The 20,905-nt window shown below is 46.2% G+C and overlaps 2 protein-coding genes across 2 annotated transcripts in view; one reads left to right on the forward strand and one right to left on the reverse strand.

Annotated features, from left to right (window-relative positions):
- The window catches only part of pprc1 (PPARG related coactivator 1), a 42,472-nt gene extending 41,164 nt beyond the window's left edge, over positions 1 to 1,308 (forward strand). Inside the window, exon 14 of the mRNA XM_068053244.1 lies at positions 980 to 1,308. Coding sequence (XP_067909345.1) covers positions 980 to 1,083 — 104 coding nt within the window. The 3' untranslated portion in view covers positions 1,084 to 1,308. The remainder of the gene's footprint in view (positions 1 to 979) is intronic.
- Positions 1,309 to 15,723: 14,415 nt separating this feature from the next.
- Positions 15,724 to 19,649, reverse strand: LOC137380892 (peroxisome proliferator-activated receptor gamma coactivator-related protein 1-like). Its single transcript, XM_068053297.1, has 4 exons — positions 19,448 to 19,649; positions 19,228 to 19,316; positions 17,987 to 18,142; positions 15,724 to 16,710 (listed from the first exon to the last, which is right to left on the reverse strand). Exons 1-4 carry the CDS (start codon positions 19,647 to 19,649, stop codon positions 15,862 to 15,864), a joined length of 1,296 nt encoding a protein of 431 aa, XP_067909398.1. The 3' UTR covers positions 15,724 to 15,861.
- Positions 19,650 to 20,905: the final 1,256 nt, after the last annotated feature.

Raw genomic sequence — 20,905 nt, forward strand, 5'->3', positions numbered from 1 at the left:
GTTTGGAAGGTGCTGTCTAAGGACCCTTGGTGCATTGCTGCAGTGCATCTTGCAGATGGTACACACTGCTGCCACTGTGCGTCGGTGGTGGAGGGAGTGAATGTTTGTGGATGGGGTGCCAATCAAGCGGGCTGCTTTGTCCTGGATGGTGTCGAGCTTCTTGAGTGTTGTTGGAGCTGCCCCCATCCAGGCAAGTGGAGAGTATTCCATCACACTCCTGACTTGTGCCTTGTAGATGGTGGACAGGCTTTGGGGAGTCAGGAGGTGAGTTACTCGCCGCAGGATTCCTAGCCTCTGACCTGCTCTTGTGGCCATGGTATTTATAAGGCTACTCCAGTTCAGTTTCTGGTCAATGGTAGCCCCAGGATGTTGATAGCGGGGGATTCAGTGATGGTAATGCCATTGAATGTCAAGGGGAGATGGTTAGATTCTCTCTTGTTACTGGCACTTGTTTGGTGCAAATGTTACTTAGCCCGAGTCGCAATGTTGTCCAGCTCCTGCTACGTGCAGGGACTGCTTCAATATTTGAGATACTGAACATTGTGCAATCATCAGCGAACATCCCCACTTCTGACCTTATGATGGAGGGAAGGCCATTGAAGCAGCTGAAGCTGGTTGGGCCTAGGACACTACCCTGAGGAACTCCTGCAGTGATGTCCTGGAGCTCAGATGATTGACCTCCAACAACCACAACCATCTTCCTTCATGTTGGGTATGAGTCCAACCAGTGGAGACTTTTCCCCCTGACTCCCATTAACCTCAGTTTTGCTCGGGCTCCTTGATGCCATACTCGGTCAAATGCTACTTTGATGTCCATGGCAGTCACTCTCACCTCACCTGAAATTCAGTTCTTTTATCCATGTTTTGTCCATGAGGTCTGGAGCTGAGTGTGGCCCTTGTGGAACCCCGGGGTTACTCTTGACTGTATTGGGGATGATTCTGATATTCGAGGATAATTGGAGGAATTCTTCTCTTTCAGATTCCAGTCACACTGACTTCGGTTCTTACTCAACCAAAAGCAAGTTTGACTCTTTAGACTTTGACACTTTACTAAAACAGGCCAAACGCAGTCTTCGGAGGTGACAGCAGCGACAGTGGAGGAGGGGAAGGAGTACAAGGGAGGGGCGTGTCCGATGACACTGCGTGGTCTCTTGTTTACATTGCTGCTACAGGATCAGATTGCGATTTCTATAAACGCCGGGTCAGTGTGAGACTGACAGGCTGCCATGCTGCAAGCAGTATGCACCCTCAGAGTGAAAAAAAAATACCCTCTTTTAACAAATCTAATAAAATATCATGAATACTTAATACTGCTACTCATTATTTCAAAGCATCAATTGTGAGGGAATGCGAGAGATACGGATGGAGGTTGGGTAGGAGAGATTGAGCGGGGGAGAGAGACTGGGGTTGGAGGCAAGAGAGAGATAGTGTGCCAGAGGTGGGAAGGGAGGAGAAGGGATTGTGGTGGAGAGAGACAAACAATGGGAGGTGCAGTGAGGGGGGGCAGAGACGTTGCCTTGGATTCAGTCTGTGTTCCCCCAGCTCCCACTTCCATTCTGAAGAGGTTGACACTTTTCCTGCCTCCTTATCCTTGTACCAGACTGCCGTGGTTGGAGTCCCGTTCCAGCTGGGGTGAGGGATGTGGTATAGGATGATAAAGCAGAGAAGGTACAGTATAGAGGTGTAATAAAAGCAAAATATTGCGGATGCTGGAAATCGGAAATAAAAACAAGAAATGCTGGCACCACTCAGCAGGTCTGGCAGCATCTGTGAAAAGAGAAGCAGAGTTAACGTTTCAGGTCAGTGACTCTTCTTCGGAACTGGCAAATATTAGAAATGTCAAAGGTTATAAGCAAGTGAGGTGGGGGTGGGGCAAGAGATAACTAAGGAGAAGGTGTCATTTGGAAAGGGCCACATAGCTGACCAAAAGGTCATGGAGCAAAGGCAAACAATATGTTAATGGTGTGTTGAAAGACAAAGCATTAGTACAGATAGGGTGTTAACGGACTGAAGATTGAACAGCAGCAAGTACAAACATGAAAAAAACTCTTCTGACGCCCTACGTCATTTTGACAATTTCCAGTTTCCTGGTCCCAACCGCCGCCTCTTCACTATGGACGTCCGATCGCTCTGCACCTCCGTCCCCCACCGGAATGGTTTAAGGGCTCTACACTTTTCCTTGAACAGAGGCCCAACCAGTCACCCTCCTCCGCCTGGCTGAACTTGTTCTCACATTGAGCAACTTCTCCTTCAACTCCACTTACTTCCTTCAAGTAAAAGGTGTTGCTATGGGTACCCGCATGGGTCCTAGTTATGCCTGTCTTTTTGTGGGATATGTCGAGCATTCTTTGTTTCAGTCCTACTCAGGCCCCCTCCACCAACTCTTTTTTCGGTACATTGATGACTGTATTGGTGCTGTTTCCTGCTCCCACTCCGAACTGGAAAACTTTATCAACTTTGCTTCAAATTTCCACCCTTCTCTCACCTTTACATGGTCCATCTCTGACCCTTCCCTTCCTTCTGTCTCCATCTCTGGATAGGTTGTCTACTAATATCCATTATAAGCCCACCGACTCCCACAGCAACCTCGACTACACTTCTTCACACCCTACCCTCCTGTAAGGACTCCATTCCATTCTCCCAGTTTCTCCGTCTCCGACGCATCTGCTCTAATGATGCTACCTTCCATGACGGTGCTTCTGATATGACCTCCTTTTTCCTCAACCGAGGATTCCCCCCCACTGTTGTTGACAGGGCCCTCAACTGTGTCCAGCCCATTTCCTGCACCTCTACCCTCACCCCTTCCCCTCCCTCCCAGAACCGTGACAGGGTTCCCCTTGTCCTCACTTTCCACCCCATCAGCCTCCATATCCAAAGGATCATCCTCCGCCACCTCCAGCGTGATGCCACTACCAAACGCATCTTCCCCTGTCAGCATTCCGAAGGGATCGTTCCCTCCGCGACACCCTGGTCCACTCCTCCATTACCCTCACCACCTCGTCCCCGTCCCATGGCACTTTCCCCTGCAATCGCAGGAGGTGTAATGCCTGCTCATTTACCTCCTCTCTCCTCACTATCCCAGGCCCCAAACACTCCTTTCAGGTGAAGCAGCGATTTACTTGTACTTCTTTCAATGTAGTATACTGTATTCGCTGCTCACAATGTGGTCTCTACATTGGGGAGACCAAACGCAGACTGGGTGACCGCTTTGCGGAACACCTCCGCTCAGTCCGCAAGCAGGACCCTGAGCTTCCGGTTGCTTGCCATTTCAACACTTCCCCCCTGCTCTCATGCTCACATCTCTATCCTGGGATTGCTGCAGTGTTCCAGTGAACATCAACGCAAGCTCAAGGAACAGCATCTCATTTACCGATTAGGCACACTACAGCCTGCCGGACTGAACATTGAGTTCAATAATTTCCTTGGTTTCCTCCCACATGCCAAAAGACTTGCAGGTTGATAGGTAAATTGGCCATTATAAATTGCCCCTAGTATATGTAGGTGGTAGGGAAATATAGGGACAGGTGGGGATGTGGTAGGAATATGGAATTAGTGTAGGATTAGTATAAATGGGTGGTTGATGGTCGGCACAGACTCGGTGGGCCGAAGGGCCTGTTTCAGTGCTGTATCTCTAAAACAAAAAAAAACTAAGCATGACGGGCCCCCCATTTTACTTTTATTTTTAGTTATTTATTCTTTTACATATTTTACAATTTTTTTTTTGTTTGTTTCATTTCATCTTAGTTTGTTTACCCACTGTCTTTTTTCATGTTTGCACTTGCTGTTCAATTTTCAGCCCGTTAACACCCTATCTGTACTAATGCTTTGTCTTTCAACACACCATGAACATATTGTTTGCCTTAGCTGACCAAAAGGTCATGGAACTATGTGGCCTTGTCCAATCTGCACCTTCTCCTTTGTTATCTCTTGCCCCACCCCCACCTCACTTGTTTATAATCTGTGACATTTCTAATATTTGCTAGTTCCAAAGAAGGGTCACTGACCCGAAACGTTAACTCTGCTTCTCTTTCCACAGATGCTGCCAGACATGCTGAGTATTTCCAGCATTTCTTGTTTTTATTACAGTATAGAGGTGTACAAGATTGACAGGTTCAGACAAGGTAGACAAAGAAAGGCTGTTCCTGTTAGCTGATGGTACAAGGACTAGGGGACACAGATTTAAGGTTTTGGGCAAGAGGTACAGGGGGGATGTGAGGAAGAACTTTTTTCATGCAGTGAGTGGTAATGACCTGGAACTCGATGACTATGTGGTGGAAGTGGAGACTGAGTGATTTCAAAAGGAAATTGTCTGGGCACTGAAGGGAAGTAACTGTGCAGGGCTATGGAGATAGAGCGGGGGAATGGGACTGACTGGATTACTCTAGAGAGCCGGCATGGACTCGATGGGCCAAATAGCCACCTTTTATGCTATGATGACTCAGAAGGAGGCCATTCGGCCTATCATGCCTGTGCTGGCTCTTTGGTAGAGCTATGCAATTAATCTCTTTCACTCAAAGCCTTGCAAATTTTCCACTTTGTTTATTTAATTTCAGTTGCTATCGAATCTGCTTCGATCTCGCAGGCGACTTATTCGAGATCACAACAAATCACTGCATTTTTAAAAAAGGCTTCCTCATATCACTGCTCTTTCACCAAGTAACTTCAATCTGTGGCCTCTAGTTACTGGCCCTTCTGCCACTGGGAACAGTTACTCCTTATTTACTTTCTTAAACACAGAATCTCAGAATTGTTACAGTTCAATGGAGGCCATTTGGCCCATTGTGTCTGCACTGGCTCTGAACGAGCAATTCCCCCTCAGTCCCATTCCCCTGCCTTCTCCCCATAACCCTGCACATTCTTCCTTTTCATATAACTGTCTAATTCCCTTTTGAATGCTTCAATTGAACCTGCCTCCACCACGTTCTCAGGCAGTGCATTCCAGACCTTAACCACTCGCTGCGTGAAGAAGTTTTTTCTCATCACTTTTCCGTCTCTTACCAAATTCTTCAAATCTGTGTCGTCTCATTCTTGATTCTTTAACAGTTTCTCTCTGTTTACTCTGTCCAGACCCCTCATGATTTTGAATACCTCTATCAAATCACCTCTCAGTCTTCAAGGAAAACAGTCCTAACTTCTCCAATCTATCTTAACTGAAATTCCTCATCCCTGGAACCATTCTCGTGAATCTTTTCTGTACTCTCTCCAATGCCCTCACATCTTTCCTCAAGTGCGGCGCCCAGAATTGGATGCAATACTCCAGCTGAGGCAGAACTAGTGTCTGAGGCAAGTTGAACATAACTTCCTTGCTCTTGTACTCTATGCCCCTATTAATAAAGCCCAGGATACTGTAAATAGAACATAGAACATTACAGCGCAGTACAGGCCCTTCGGCCCTCGATGTTGCGCCGACCTGTGAAACCATCTGACCTACACTATTCCATTTTCATCCATATGTCTATCCAATGACCACTTAAATGCCCTTAAAGTTGGCGAGTCTACTACTGTTGCAGGCAGGGTGTTCCACGCCCCTACTACTCTCTGAGTAAAGAAACTACCTCTAACATCTGTCCTATATCTATCACCCCTCAACTTAAAGCTATGTCCCCTCATGTTTGTCATCACCATCCGGGGAAAAAGACTCTCACTATCCACCCTATCTAACCCTCTGATTATCTTATATGTCTCTATTAAGTCACCTCTCCTCCTCCTCCTCTCTAACGAAAACAACCTCAAGCCCCTCAGCCTTTCCTCGTAAGACCTTCCCTCCATACCAGGCAACATCCTAGTAAATCTCCTCTGCACCCTTTCCAAAGCTTCCACATCCTTCCTATAATGCGGTGACCAGAACTGCAGGCAATACTCCAGGTGCGGCCTCACCAGAGTTTTGTACAGCTGCAGCATGACCTCGTGGCTCCGAAACTCGATCCCCCTACTAATAAAAGCTAACACACCATATGCCTTCTTAACAGCCCTATTAACCTGGGTAGCAACTTTCAGGGATTTATGTACCTGGACACCAAGATCTCTCTGCTCATCTACACTACCAAGAATCTTCCCATTAGCCCAGTACTCTGCATTCCTGTTACTCCTTCCAAAGTGAATCACCTCACACTTTTCCGCATTAAACTCCATTTGCCATCTCTCAGCCTAGCTCTGCAGCCTATCTATGTCCCTCTGTAACCTACAACATCCTTCGGCACTATCCACAACTCCACCGACCTTCGTGTCATCCGCAAATTTACTAACCCACCCTTCTACACCCTCATCCAGGTCATTTATAAAAATGACAAACAGCAGTGGCCCCAAAACAGATCCTTGCGGTACACCACTAGTAACTAAACTCCAGGATGAACATTTGCCATCAACCACCACCCTCTGTCTTCTTTCAGCTAGCCAATTTCTGATCCAAAACTCTAAATCACCTTCAATCCCATACTTCCGTATTTTCTGCAATAGCCTACCGTGGGGAACCTTATCAAACGCCTTACTGAAATCCATATACACCACATCCACGGCTTTACCCTCATCCACCTGTTTGGTCACCTTGTCAAAAAACTCAATAAGGTTTGTGAGGCACGACCTACCCTTCACAAAACCGTGCTGACAATCGCTAATGAACTTATTCTTTTCAAGATGATTATAAATCCTATCTCTTGTAACCTTTTCCAACATTTTACCCACAACCGAAGTAAGGCTCACAGGTCTATAATTACCAGGGCTGTCTCTACTCCCCTTCTTGAACAAGGGGACAACATTTGCTATCCTCCAGTCTTCCGGCACTATTCCTGTCGACAATGACAACATAAAGATCAAGGACAAAGGCTCTGCAACCTCCTCCCTGGCTTCCCAGAGAATCCTAGGATAAATCCCATCTGGCCCAGGGGACTTATCTATTTTCACACTTTCCAAAATTGCTAACACCTCCACCTTGTGAACCTCAATCCCATCTAGCCTAGTCGTCTGAATCTCAGTATTCTCGACAACATTTTCTTTCTCTACTGTAAATACTGACGAAAAATATTCATTTAACGCTTCCCCTATCTCCTCTGATTCCACACACAACTTCCCACTACTATCCTTGATTGGCCCTAATCTAACTCTAGTCATTCTTTTATTCCTGATATACCTATAGAAAGCCTTAGGGTTTTCCTTGATCCTATCCGCCAATGACTTCTCGTGTCCTCTCCTTGCTCTTCTTAGCTCTCCCTTTAGATCCTTCCTGGCTATCTTGTAGCTCTCAAGCGCCCTAACTGAGCCTTCACGTCTCATCCTAACATAAGCCGCCGCCTTCCTCTTGACAAGCGCTTCCACTTCTTTAGTAAACCACGGCTCCCTCGCTCGACAACTTCCTCCCTGCCTGACAGGTACATACTTATCAAGGACACGCAGTAGCTGCTCCTTGAATAAGCTCCACATTTCGATTGTTCCCATCCCCTGCAGTTTCCTTCCCCATCCTACGCATCCTAAATCTTGCCTAATCGCATCATAATTTCCTTTCCCCCAGCTATAATTCTTGCCCTGCGGTATATACCTGTCCCTGCCCATCGCTAAGGTAAACCTAACCGAATTGTGATCACTATCACCAAAGTGCTCACCTACATCTAAATCTAACACCTGGCCGGGTTCATTACCCAGTACCAAATCCAATGTGGCATCGCCCCTGGTTGGTCTGTTTACATACTGTGTCAGAAAACCCTCCTGCACACACTGGACAAAAACTGACCCATCTAAAGTACTCGAACTATAGTATTTCCAGTCAATATTTGGAAAGTTAAAGTCCCCCATAACCACTACCCTGTTACTCTCGCTCCTGTCGAGAATCACCTTCGCTATCCTTTCCTCTACATCTCTGGAACTATTCGGAGGTCTATAGAAAACTCCCAACAGGGTGACCTCTCCTCTCCTGTTTCTAACCTCGGCCCAGACTACCTCAGTAGACGAGTCCTCAAACGTCCTTTCTGCCGCTGTAATACCCTCCTTGATTAACAATGCCACACCCCCCCCTCTTTTACCATCTTCTCTGCTCTTAATGAAACATCTAAATCCCGGACCCTGCAACATCCATTCCTGCCCCTGCTCTACCCATGTCTCTGAAATGGCCACAACATCGAGATCCCAGGTACCAACCCATGCTGCAAGCTCACCCACCTTATTCCGGATGCTCCTGGCGTTGAAGTAGACACACTTTAAACCAAGTTCTTGCTTGCCGGTGCCCTCTTGCGTCCTTGTAACCTTATCCCTGACCTCACTACTCTTAACATCCTGTACATTGGAACTACAATTTAGGTTCCCATTCCTCTGCTGAATTAGTTTAAACCCCCCCGAAGAGCACTAGCAAATCTCCCCCCCAGGATATTGGTACCCCTCTGGTTCAGGTGAAGACCATCCTGTTTGTAGAGGTCCCACCTACCCCAGAAAGAGCCCCAATTATCCAGGAAACCAAAACCCTCCCTCCTACACCATCCCTGCAGCCACGTGTTCAACTCCTCTCTCTCCCTATTCCTCGCTTCGCTAGCACGTGGCACGGGCAACAACCCAGAGATAACAACTCTGTTTGTTCTCGCTCTAAACTTCCACCCTCGCTCCCTGAATTTCTGCCTTAAATCCCCATCTCTCTTCCTACCTATGTCGTTGGTGCCTTTGTGGACCACGACTTGGGGCTGCTCCCCCTCTCCCTTAAGGATCCCAAAAACACAATCCGAGACATCACGAACCCCGGCACCTGGGAGGCAACATACCAACCGTGAGTCTCTCTGTTCCCACAGAACCTTCTATCTGTTCCCCTAACTATGGAGTCCCCAATGACTAATGTTCTGCTCCTCTTCCCCCTTCCCTTCTGAGCAACAGGGACAGACTCTGTGCCAGATATCTGTACCCCATTGCTTACCCCTGGTAAGTCGTCCCCCGTAACAGTATCCAAAACGGTATACCTGTTGTTGAGGGAAACGGCCACAGGGGATCCCTGCACTGCCTGCTGGTTCCCTCTCCTTCCCCTGACGGTAACCCATCTACCTACTTCTTTTACCTGAGGTGTGACTACCTCCCCATAACTCCTCTCAATAACCTCCTCCGCCTCCCGAATGATCCGAAGTTCATCCAGCTCCAGCTCCAGTTCTCTAACGCGGTTCTCGAGGAGCTGGAGTTGGGTGCACTTCCCGCAGATGCAGTCAGCAGGGACACTCTTGGCGACCCTTACCTCCCACATTCTGCAGGAGGAACATACAACTGCCTTAACCTCCATTCCCACTATTCTAGATTCCCAACAAATCTACTGAAAAACCAAAAAAAAAGTCAAAACTTGTTCGCTTAGCAATCCGACGGACAGAAGTTTTTAAATAAAAAGCTTACCTTATCAACACACCAGAGTCCTTTTTTTTTGGTTAGAGGAGGAGGATGGGTGGGAGACACTACACGTGTAGTGTCTCTGGTAAAGCAACCGCCCAAATATGTAACCTCACTTACCCAGCAGTCCCCTGGTCCGCCGAAACAAAAGGTAATTAACTTTAAACTGAAACTGACCTCCCAGCTGTTAGCTCGCTCGCACTATCAACTCCCGAAAAAAGCCGCTGTACCAAAGGGAAAATCAATTCAAACTGCCCAAATATATATGTTTTTACTTATTAACTGCTCTCTCAACCTGTCCTGTCACCTTCAATGACTTATGCACATATACACTCAGGTCCCTCTGCTCCTGCATCCCCTTTAGAATTGTACCCTTTATTCTATATTGTCTCTCCACGTTCTTCCTACCAAAATGAAGCACTTCATATTTCTCCGCATTGAACTTCATCTGCCACCTGTCTGCCCATTCCACCAACTTGTCTCTGTCCCTTTAAGTTCTACACTATCCTCACAGTTCACAGTGCTTCCAAGTTTCGTATCATCTGCAAATTTTGAAATTATGCCTTGTACACCCAAGTCCATGTCATTAATATTTGTCAAAAAGAACATTGGGCCTAATGTCTGCAGGGAAACACTACTGTCTTCTTCCCACTGGTCTGAAAAACAATTGTTCACTATTCAGTTTTCTGTCCCTGAGCCAATTTTAGATTCATGTAGTTATTGCCCCTTTAATCCCATGGGTTTAAATTTTGCTAACAAGTCTGTTATGTGGTACTTTATCAAACATCTTTTCAAAGTCAATATACATAACAGCAACTGCATTACCCTCATCAACCCTTTCCATTCCTTCATTGAAGAATTCTACCAAGTTAGTTAAACATGATTTGCCTTTAACAATTAACACAGTTTTCTTGGTATGAATTAATTTTGTACTGGGTTATTGTCAGTTACCCCACTACCAACGTTAGGCTGACTGGCCTGTATTTGCCAAGTTTATCCCTCGCCCCTTTTGAACAGGCATGTAACATTTGGAGTCCTCCAGTCCTCTGGCACCACCCCCATATCTGAAGAGGAATGCAAGATTATGGTCAGAGCTTCTGCAATTTACATCCTGGCTTCCCTCAGTAACCAAGGATACACCCCATCTAGACTGATGATCTTTCTGCTTTGAAGACTGCCAACCTTTTAAGTATGTCCTCTTTATCTGTTTTAATCTATCCAATTTCTCTACTACCTCCTCCTTTAATCATCCTCATCGATAGCATTCTCTTCTCCGGTGAAGACAATAAATCAGAGATGCCCCCTTCCTCCACAAGATGACAACTTTAGTCTCTAATCAGCCCCAAACTTCCTTTGACTTCCCTTTTATTATTTGTGTTGATAAAAGACTTTTAGGTTCCCTTTATATTATCCTCTATTCTCATGCTCTCTCTTTGCCCCTAGAGGGACGTAGGAGTAGGCTATTCAGCCTGTTGAGTCTGCTCCGCCATTCAGTTAGATCATGGCTGATCATCTACTATCAACATCACTTTCCCACGCTATCCCCAAATCCCTTGATGTCATTAGTATCTTTATTTACCCCCTCATTTACTTTCTTAGATCTCCTCTCTCCTTTTCCTATTCGGATTGGTTCTCTACTGAATTATGAATCTGGTACTTACCATAAATGTTACTTTTTTCTATTTCATTATGATCTCTATATCTTTCGTCACCCAGGGAGGGCCAGCTTTGGATGCCCTTTTCCCTTTGTGGGAATGTGTCAAGCCTGTACCCAAACTATTTCCTCGATGAAAGGCCTTCCATTGTTCAATTACTGTTTTTTCTGTTAATCTTTGATTCAGTTCACCTTTGCCAGATCTCTTTTCAAAACACACTAAAGTTAGCCCTCCTTCAGTTGAGAGTTTCTACATTTGATTGTTTCTTGTTCTTTTCCATAACTATTACAAACCTAATGCTCAGTTTCCCAAAAGCTTTCCCATTGAAACTTGTTCCACTTCATTCCCCAGAAGTGGATCTCACACTACTTTCTTCTTCATTTGGCTGGAAGTGCACTGATCAAGAATGTTGTATGTATTTCAGAAATCCACCCCCTACTTTTTGCCCTTTCCACTGCTATTATCTCAGTCTATATTAGGATAACTGAAGTCCCCCATCATCACTACCTTGGAAGTCTTTCTGTAATTTGCCTGTAAATTTGCTCCTTCCCACTATTTGGTGGCTTATAACATATAACCTGTACCAAAATAACTCACCTACTGTTCCTAATTCTAACCAAACAGACTCTGTTTTTAAACCCTCAAGTACATTATCCCCAGTGCAATAACAATATGTTAGTTCAGTCTTGCTATCCCTCCTTTTATCTTGCCTGATATTTTGTAGCCAGCAATATGAAGTTCTCAACAAAAGCGAAATAAAACCAGAAAATGCTGGAAATTCTCTGCAGGTCAGGCACCATCAGTGGAGAAAGAAAATGTTAATGTTTCAGATCAATGGCTTTTTATCAGAATTCATGATGAAAGGTCATTGAATCATGGAACGATTACAGCACAGAAAGAGGCCATTCAGCCTGTTATGATAATGCCAGCTCTCTGCAAGACCAACTCAGTTGTCCCACTTTCCCACCTTTTCCCCATGGCCCTGCAGGTTTTTACTATTCAGATCATTATCCAATTCCATTTTGAAAGCCATAATTGAATCTGCTTCCACCATATTTTCAGGCAGTGCATTCCAGATCCTAAACACTCACTGAACCTGCCTCCACCGCACTCTCAGACAGTGCATTCCAGATCCTAAACACTCACTGAACCTGCCTCCACCACACTCTCAGACAGTGCATTCCAGATCCTAAACACTCACTGAACCTGCCTCCACCACACTCTCAGGCAGTGCATTCCAGATCCTAAACACTCACTGAACCTGCCTCCACCGCACTCTCAGACAGTGCATTCCAGATCCTAAACACTCACTGAACCTGCCTCCACCGCACTCTCAGACAGTGCATTCCAGATCCTAAACACTCACTGAACCTGCCTCCACCGCACTCTCAGACAGTGCATTCCAGATCCTAAACACTCACTGAACCTGCCTCCACCGCACTCTCAGACAGTGCATTCCAGATCCTAAACACTCACTGAACCTGCCTCCACCGCACTCTCAGACAGTGCATTCCAGATCCTAAACACTCACTGAACCTGCCTCCACCACACTCTCAGACAGTGCATTCCAGATCCTAAACACTCACTGAACCTGCCTCCACCACACTCTCAGACAGTGCATTCCAGATCCTAAACACTCACTGAACCTGCCTCCACCACACTCTCAGACAGTGCATTCCAGATCCTAAACACTCACTGAACCTGCCTCCACCACACTCTCAGACAGTGCATTCCAGATCCTAAACACTCACTGAACCTGCCTCCACCACACTCTCAGACAGTGCATTCCAGATCCTAAACACTCACTGAACCTGCCTCCACCACACTCTCAGACAGTGCATTCCAGATCCTAAACACTCACTGAACCTGCCTCCACCACACTCTCAGACAGTGCATTCCAGATCCTAAACACTCACTGAACCTGCCTCCACCACACTCTCAGACAGTGCATTCCAGATCCTAAACACTCACTGAACCTGCCTCCACCACACTCTCAGGCAGTGCATTCCAGATCCTAAACACTCACTGAACCTGCCTTCACCACACTCTCAGACAGTGCATTCCAGATCCTAAACACTCACTGAACCTGCCTCCACCACACTCTCAGGCAGTGCATTCCAGATCCTAAACACTCACTGAACCTGCCTCCACCACACTCTCAGACAGTGCATTCCAGATCCTAAACACTCACTGAACCTGCCTTCACCACACTCTCAGACAGTGCATTCCAGATCCTAAACACTCACTGAACCTGCCTCCACCACACTCTCAGACAGTGCATTCCAGATCCTAAACACTCACTGAACCTGCCTCCACCACACTCTCAGACAGTGCATTCCAGATCCTAAACACTCACTGAACCTGCCTCCACCACACTCTCAGACAGTGCATTCCAGATCCTAAACACTCACTGAACCTGCCTCCACCACACTCTCAGACAGTGCATTCCAGATCCTAAACACTCACTGAACCTGCCTCCACCACACTCTCAGACAGTGCATTCCAGATCCTAAACACTCACTGAACCTGCCTCCACCACACTCTCAGACAGTGCATTCCAGATCCTAAACACTCACTGAACCTGCCTCCACCACACTCTCAGGCAGTGCATTCCAGATCCTAAACACTCACTGAACCTGCCTCCACCGCACTCTCGGGCAGTGCATTCCAGATCCTAAACACTCACTGAACCTGCCTCCACCACACTCTCAGGCAGTGCATTCCAGATCCTAAACACTCACTGAACCTGCCTTCACCGCACTCTCAGATAGTGCATTCCAGATCCTAAACACTCACTGAACCTGCCTCCACCACACTCTCAGGCAGTGCATTCCAGATCCTAAACACTCACTGAACCCGCCTCCACCACACTCTCAGACAGTGCATTCCAGATCCTAAACACTCACTGAACCTGCCTCCACCGCACTCTCGGGCAGTGCATTCCAGATCCTAAACACTCACTGAACCTGCCTCCACCACACTCTCAGGCAGTGCATTCCAGATCCTAAACACTCACTGAACCTGCCTCCACCACACTCTCAGGCAGTGCATTCCAGATCCTAAACACTCACTGAACCTGCCTCCACCGCACTCTCGGGCAGTGCATTCCAGATCCTAAACACTCACTGAACCTGCCTCCACCACACTCTCAGACAGTGCATTCCAGATCCTAAACATTCACTGAACCTGCCTCCACCACACTCTCAGACAGTGCATTCCAGATCCTAAACACTCACTGAACCTGCCTCCACACTCTCAGACAGTGCATTCCAGATCCTAAACACTCACTGAACCTGCCTCCACCACACTCTCAGACAGTGCATTCCAGATCCTAAACACTCACTGCGTAAAAATGTTTTTCCTCATGTCGCCCTTTCACCTTAAATTGGTGTCCTCTGGTTCTGATCCTTCTGCCATTGGGAACAGTTTCTTCCTATCTTTTTATTGATGGGATGTAGGCCTCGGTGGATAGGCCAGCATTTATTGCCCATCCCTAGGCTTGCTAGGCCATTTCAGAGGGCATTTAGGAGTCATAGAATCATAGAAAGTTGAAGGCACAGAAAGAGGCCACTTGGCCCATCGTGTCTGTGCCAGCCAAGAAAACGATCCACCCATTCTAATCCCACCCTTCCAGCATTTAGTCCGTAGCATTGCAGATTACGACACTTGAGGTACATATCCAGACTCCTTTTGAATGATTTGAGGGTCTCTGCCTCAACTACCCTTTCAGGCAGTGAGTTCCAGACCATCACCATCTTCTGGGTGAAAAAGTTTTTCCTCATCTCTCCTCTAATTTTTCTACCAATCACTTTAAATCTATGCCCCCTCGTCACTGACCTCTCTGCTAAGGTGAATAGACCCTTCACCTCCACTCTATCCAGGACCCTCACAATTTTGTACATTCAACCACATTGCTGTGGGTCTGGAGTCACATGTAGGCCAGACCAGGTAAGGACAGAAGATTTCCTTCCCTAAAGGATATTAGTGAACCAGATGGGTTTTTACAACAATTGACAATGATTTCATGTTTACCATTAGGGCGGCGCAGTGGTTAGCACCGCAGCCTCACAGCTCCAGGGACCCGGGTTCAATTCTGGGTACTGCCTGTGCGGAGTTTGCAAGTTCTCCCTGTGACCGTGTGGGTTTTCGCCGGGTGCTCCAGTTTTCTCCCACATCCAAAGACTTGCAGGTGATAGGTAAATTGGCCATTATAAATTGCCCCTAGTGTAGGTAGGTGGTAGGGAATATGGGATTACTGTAGGGTTAGTATAAATGGGTGGTTGTTGATCGGCACAGACTCGGTGGGCCGAAGGGCCGGTTTCAGTGCTGTATCTTTAAATAAATTAGACTAGTTTTAATTAATTGAATTTAAATTTAATCAGCTGCTGTGGTGGGATACAAACCCATGGCCCCAGAGCATTAGCCTAGGCCTCTAGGTTACTAGTCCAGCCACAATACCACTATGTCACCATCACCTCCCTTGGCCAGATCCCTCATAATTTTGAACACCTCTATCAAATCACCTCTTAACCTCTTTGTGCAGAACAGACCCAGATTCTCCAAACCATCTGTGTAACTGATCCTCATCCCTAGAACCATCCTCATAAATCTTTTCTGCACCCTCTCAAAAGCCTTCACATACTTCCAAATGTGTGGTGTCCAGAACTAACACAATACTGCAGTTGAGGCCAAACCAGTGTTTTATACAGGTTCATCAGAATTTCCTTGCTTTTGTCTGTTCTACCTCTGTTTATAAAGCCCAGGATCCTGTATTTATACCGTGGGGTCACTCTGCTCCTTCATAGCCTTTAGAATTGTATCCTTTATTTTATATTGCCTTTCCTTGTTCTTCCTCCCAAATATATCATTTCACAGTTTTGACCTGAAACATTAAACCTGTTACTGGAGTGTGAATGCGGTGTTTCAGTTGGGCCTCACTGGGAGTTTCCTTCTTGTTTTCTGTTGTTTGAAGCAGTGTCTGAAGGCCGGAGTGTGAATGCGGTGTTTCAGTGCTGTCTTGCTGCACGCCAATAACCGGAGTCTTTGTGGGTTTTAGAGTTTTCCTTGGCCGTCCTCTTCTCCTTACAAGGACTGGGGGACTCTCCTGCTGCACTGGAGGGGCAGGTAAGACCTCCTGTTGCTCCAAGGTTTGCAGCTGACTCTCTGGGCCAGGTTCCTTGCCAGCGGCCAGCCCCGTGCCAATTTCAACTGTCCCTCCTGGCAGGCACTCACTGCCTTGACACAGGACCGTCGGTATCTCCAGGTCCAGCACCTCTCCCTCCTGGACCACCTGAACGTCCAGCTCAATCACACCGCCCGCCGAGTCCGTGCCTGCCTCCATGGGCAAACAGTAAGGGTGAACATACTTGACCAGGTCAGACAGTGAAACATGCTTCATATTGAATCCACATGGCAAGTTCTGTCCAATTAGAAGCGTTACACCGCTCTCTAACCCAGGCGTATTCAGCTGTTCACCCGAGTGCAAGTCCAGCAGTTCGCTGCCAGACTCTGATACACCCTGCCCATTATTGATCATATCCTCGTCCTCCTCCTCGCCATCACTACGCTGCTGTGAAATCCCCTCTCCAAAGCTCCTGTTCTTGGGCTTCTCCAATCTCCACAAGGTACTTGGACCCTTGGAAGCAGCTGGGACCCAGTGTGTAAAAAGTTCCTTCCCCGAATCTGGAAGCACGGCACACGACTGGCGACCAACCTATGAGGGAATGACAATGTGTGAGAGAGAGTGAGGGAGAGCCCGTGTGAGAGCACAACAGAGAGTAAGCGCACAAAACAGCTCGAAACGAGAGAGTTGCCCATCCACTGTGACCAAATCAGAATATATTGTAAATGGTGAGAGACTAGGAGCTGTGGGAGTAGAAAAGGATTTCTATCTTTGAGTACAGTAATTAGAAAGGCTAATAGAATGTTGGCCTTTATTTTAAGGGAGTTGGGATACAAAAGGAGGAAGTGATGCTTCTGTTGTAAAGAGCCTTGGTCAGATCCCAGCTGGAGTAACTGAATCCAGTTGTGGGCACTGCATCTCTGGAAGGATAGACTGGCCTTGGAGAGGGTGCAGCACAGATTCACCAGAATGATACCGGGGGTTAAAGGGTTAAATTATACTGACCGTTTATATTTGCTTAAGTTTAGGTGTTGAGTGGTGATTTAATTGATAAAGGGATTCAATAGGGTAAATACTATTTAAAAACAATTTTTTCTGATGAGGAATCCAGAACAAGGGAGCACAACATTAAGATTCGAGCTCGGTCATCAGGAGTGAAATCAGAAAGCACTTTTTACACACAAAGGGAAGTGGAAATCTGCAACTCCCAGCCCCAAAAGGCTGTGGATGCTGGGGATCAAAAGGAGTTTTCAAGACAGAGATTAATAAATTTTGTTCTGATGAAAGGTCACAGATAATGAAACATTAACTGTTTCTTTCACAGCAAATGCTGACAGATCTAGTACATCCAGCAGTTCCTGGTTTTTATTTCCGATTTCCAGCATCCGCAGTATTTTTTGTATTAATACATTTTTGTTGGGTAAGGCCATCAAGAGATATGGAGCAAAGACAGGTAGGAACATAGGAGCAGGAGTAGGCCATTCAGCCCATCGAGCCTGCCCTGCCATTCAATACGACCATGGCTAATCATTCACTTCAATACCCTTTTCCCAGACTACCCTCATATCCCCTTTTGTCATTTGTATTTAGAAATCTGTCAATCTCTGCTTTAAACATATTCAATGACTGAGCTTCCACAGCCCTCTGGAGTAGAGAATTCCAAAGATTCACAACCCTCTGAGTAGATGGAGTTGAGACAGAGATCAGCTGTGATCTAATAGATCAGGTTTGAGAGGCTAAATGAATGTCTTCTCTTCCTATGTAATATCACCCAGCTATTAAGCAGCATCCCCTCACATCCTTGCATCCCACATTATTTCAATCCGAGCGCCCCCTTCCACCATACAGTCCCATCAGCCTCACTTACCAGAGAGCACCCACGCCCACCCTTTGGTAAAGCAAATATCTCAGAGTCGGGAATTGAGTCGAAGGGTGAGGGGTTTTCATCATCGACAGTGTCCAGTATCTCAGTCAGAGCTGTCAGCAGTGTTGCCTCACTCTCCTCATCCAGCAGTTGTTTATTCTGGAAATAAGGCATGGTTAGTGTTAGGACAGGGTCTGAGTCAGACTGACACACATAAGCAGGATGTGAACACAAAACTGACATGAATCAGGGGACAGCGAAAGCACAAAAAACATACCCACAACACACTGCAATTCCCCCCACCCAGGAGGTCAAAAGTCCAGACCAGAGAAACACAAGATATTTTCTTCAAGCATCAGAGTTCCAGATCATTACCACTAGCTGCGTAAAGTTCTTTCTCACATACCCCTGAATCTTTTGCCCAATATCTTAAATTTGTATCTCCTAGTCCTTGCACCATCAGCTAATGGGAACAGCATTTCTTTGTCTACCCTATCCAAACCTGTCATAATCTTGTACTTCTCTGTCAAATCTCCCCTCAATCTCCTTTGCTTGAAGGAGAACAACCCCAGCTTCTCCAAACTAATCTTGGAGCTAAAATCCCTCATCCCTGGAACCATTCTGGTAAATCTCCTCTGGACCCTCTCAAGGACCCTCACATCCTTCCTGAAGTGTAGTGACCAAAACACAATACTCTATTTGTGGCCTAACCAGGGCTTTATAAAGGTTCAGCATAACTTCCCTGCTTTTGTACTCAATGACCTCTATTTATGAAGTCCAAGATGCCATATGCTTTACCAATCACTGTCTCAATATGTCCTGCCACCTTCAAAGATCTATGCACATGACCCCTCAGGTCCCTCTGTCCCTGCATACTCTTGATAATTGTCCCATTTAGTCTATATCGTCTCTCCCTATTCCTTCTGCCAAAATGCATCACATTTGTCTGTATTAAATTCTATCTGCCACTTGTATGCCCATTCTGCTAGCCTCTCTATGTTCTTTTGCAGCTGATTTGGATCAGCCTCACTATTTGAAATTTTACTCTGTATTCCAATATCCAAGTCATTTTATTTATACATCAGAAAAAACAGCGGTCCTGACACTGAACTTCGGGGAACACTACTGACAGCAGACTCCAGTCTGAAAAACAACCATTTATCAAGACTCACTGTTTTCTGTTCTTAAGCCAATTTTTATCCAAGCCGACAATGACCCTCCTATTTCAAGAGCTTCAATTTTACCAGCTTTTTATGTGCTACTTTACCAAAAGCTTTCTTAAAATCCATACAGACAACATCCATTGCTATCTCTTCATCAACTTTCTCCATGACTTCATCAAAAAAGTCAACAGAATTAGTCAAGCACGATTTGCTTTTTACAAATCCATGCTGGCTCTCCCTAATTAACTCAAACCTCTCCAATGTGCCTGTTGATTTTTTCCATGATTATTTCTATCAGGACCAGGCGACTTATCCACTCGAAGCACAGCCAGCCTTTCCAGTACATCTTTCCCATCAACTTTCACCCCATTCATTACCTCTACCGTCTCCGCTTCTACCAATATTTTGTCAGCATCCTCTTCCTCAGTAAACACTGATATAAAGTACTCATTAAGAATTCGAGCCTTGCCTCGCATCTTTGTCCCGAATAGGCCCCACCCCATCTCTTACTACCAGGGTAATATTTACTTGCTGACAGAAGATTGTTGGGGTCCCTTTTCTATTGACTGCCATTCTATTTTCATTCTCTTTGCCAGTCATATTTTCCTCTTCACTTCCCTCTCAAATTATTCTATTTGACCTGATCCTCACTTTGTGTTTCATCATAATCTCTATCTTGCTCGTCATCCAAGGAGGCCTGGCTTTGGTTTCCTTATCTTTAGCCCTTGTTGGAATGTACCTGGCCTACAGCTGAAACATCTCCTCAAAGATCACAAAGTGTGGTGAATAAGGTTGGTGAGCTGCAAACACAAATAGCAGCATGGGAATATGAAATAGTGGAACTGACGGAAATGTGGCTTCAAAATGGCAAGGGCCGAGCACTTACTATACAAGGAAAAAAGGGAGGTGGGGTGGCAGTAAAGGGTTGCTACCTGACCCGAACCCCATGGGCCCCGACGACGTGTCAGGTTCGAGTTGGGTCGGCTCGGACACACACCGCAAGAAGTGTTAAAAGTAAAAAACCTACCTGAGCTGGGAGTCTGGGATGTCAAAGTAGGAAACTGTGGGTCATAGAAAATAGGAGTAGGCCATTCGGCCCTTCGAGCCTGCTCCGCCATTCATTAAGATCATGGCTGATCATCCAACTCAGTAGCCTGTTCCTGCTTTCGCCCCATACCTTTTGATCCCTTTGACCCAAGAGCTATATCTAACTCCTTCTTGAAAACATACAATGTTTTGGCCTCAACTGTTTTCTGTGGTAGCGAATTCCACAGGTTCATCACTCTCTGGGTGAAGAAATTTCTCCTCATCTCAGTCCTGAAAGGTTTACCCCGTATCCTTAGACTATGACCCCTGGTTCTGGACTCCCCCACCATCAGGAACATCCTTCCTGCATCTACCCTGTCAAGTCCTGTTAGAATTTTAGAGGTTTCTAGGAGATCCCCCCTCACTCTTCTGAACTCCAGCGAATATAATCCTAACCGACTCAATCTCTCCTCATACGTCAGTCCCACCATCCCAGGAATCAGTCTGGTAAACCTTCGCTGCACTCCCTCTTGCAAGAACATCCTTCCTCAAATAAGGAGACCAAAACTGCGCACAATATTCCAGGTGTGGCCTCACCAAGGCCCTGTATAATTGTAGCAAGATATCCCTGCTCCTGTACTCGAATCCTCTTGCTATGAAGGCCAACATGCCATTTGCCTTTTTTACCCCCTGTTGGACCAAAGAAAGAACAAAGAACAAAGAAAATTACAGC

Source organism: Heterodontus francisci, chromosome 20 (genome assembly GCF_036365525.1).
Source record: "Heterodontus francisci isolate sHetFra1 chromosome 20, sHetFra1.hap1, whole genome shotgun sequence".
In the NCBI taxonomy this organism is placed as follows: domain Eukaryota; kingdom Metazoa; phylum Chordata; class Chondrichthyes; order Heterodontiformes; family Heterodontidae; genus Heterodontus; species Heterodontus francisci.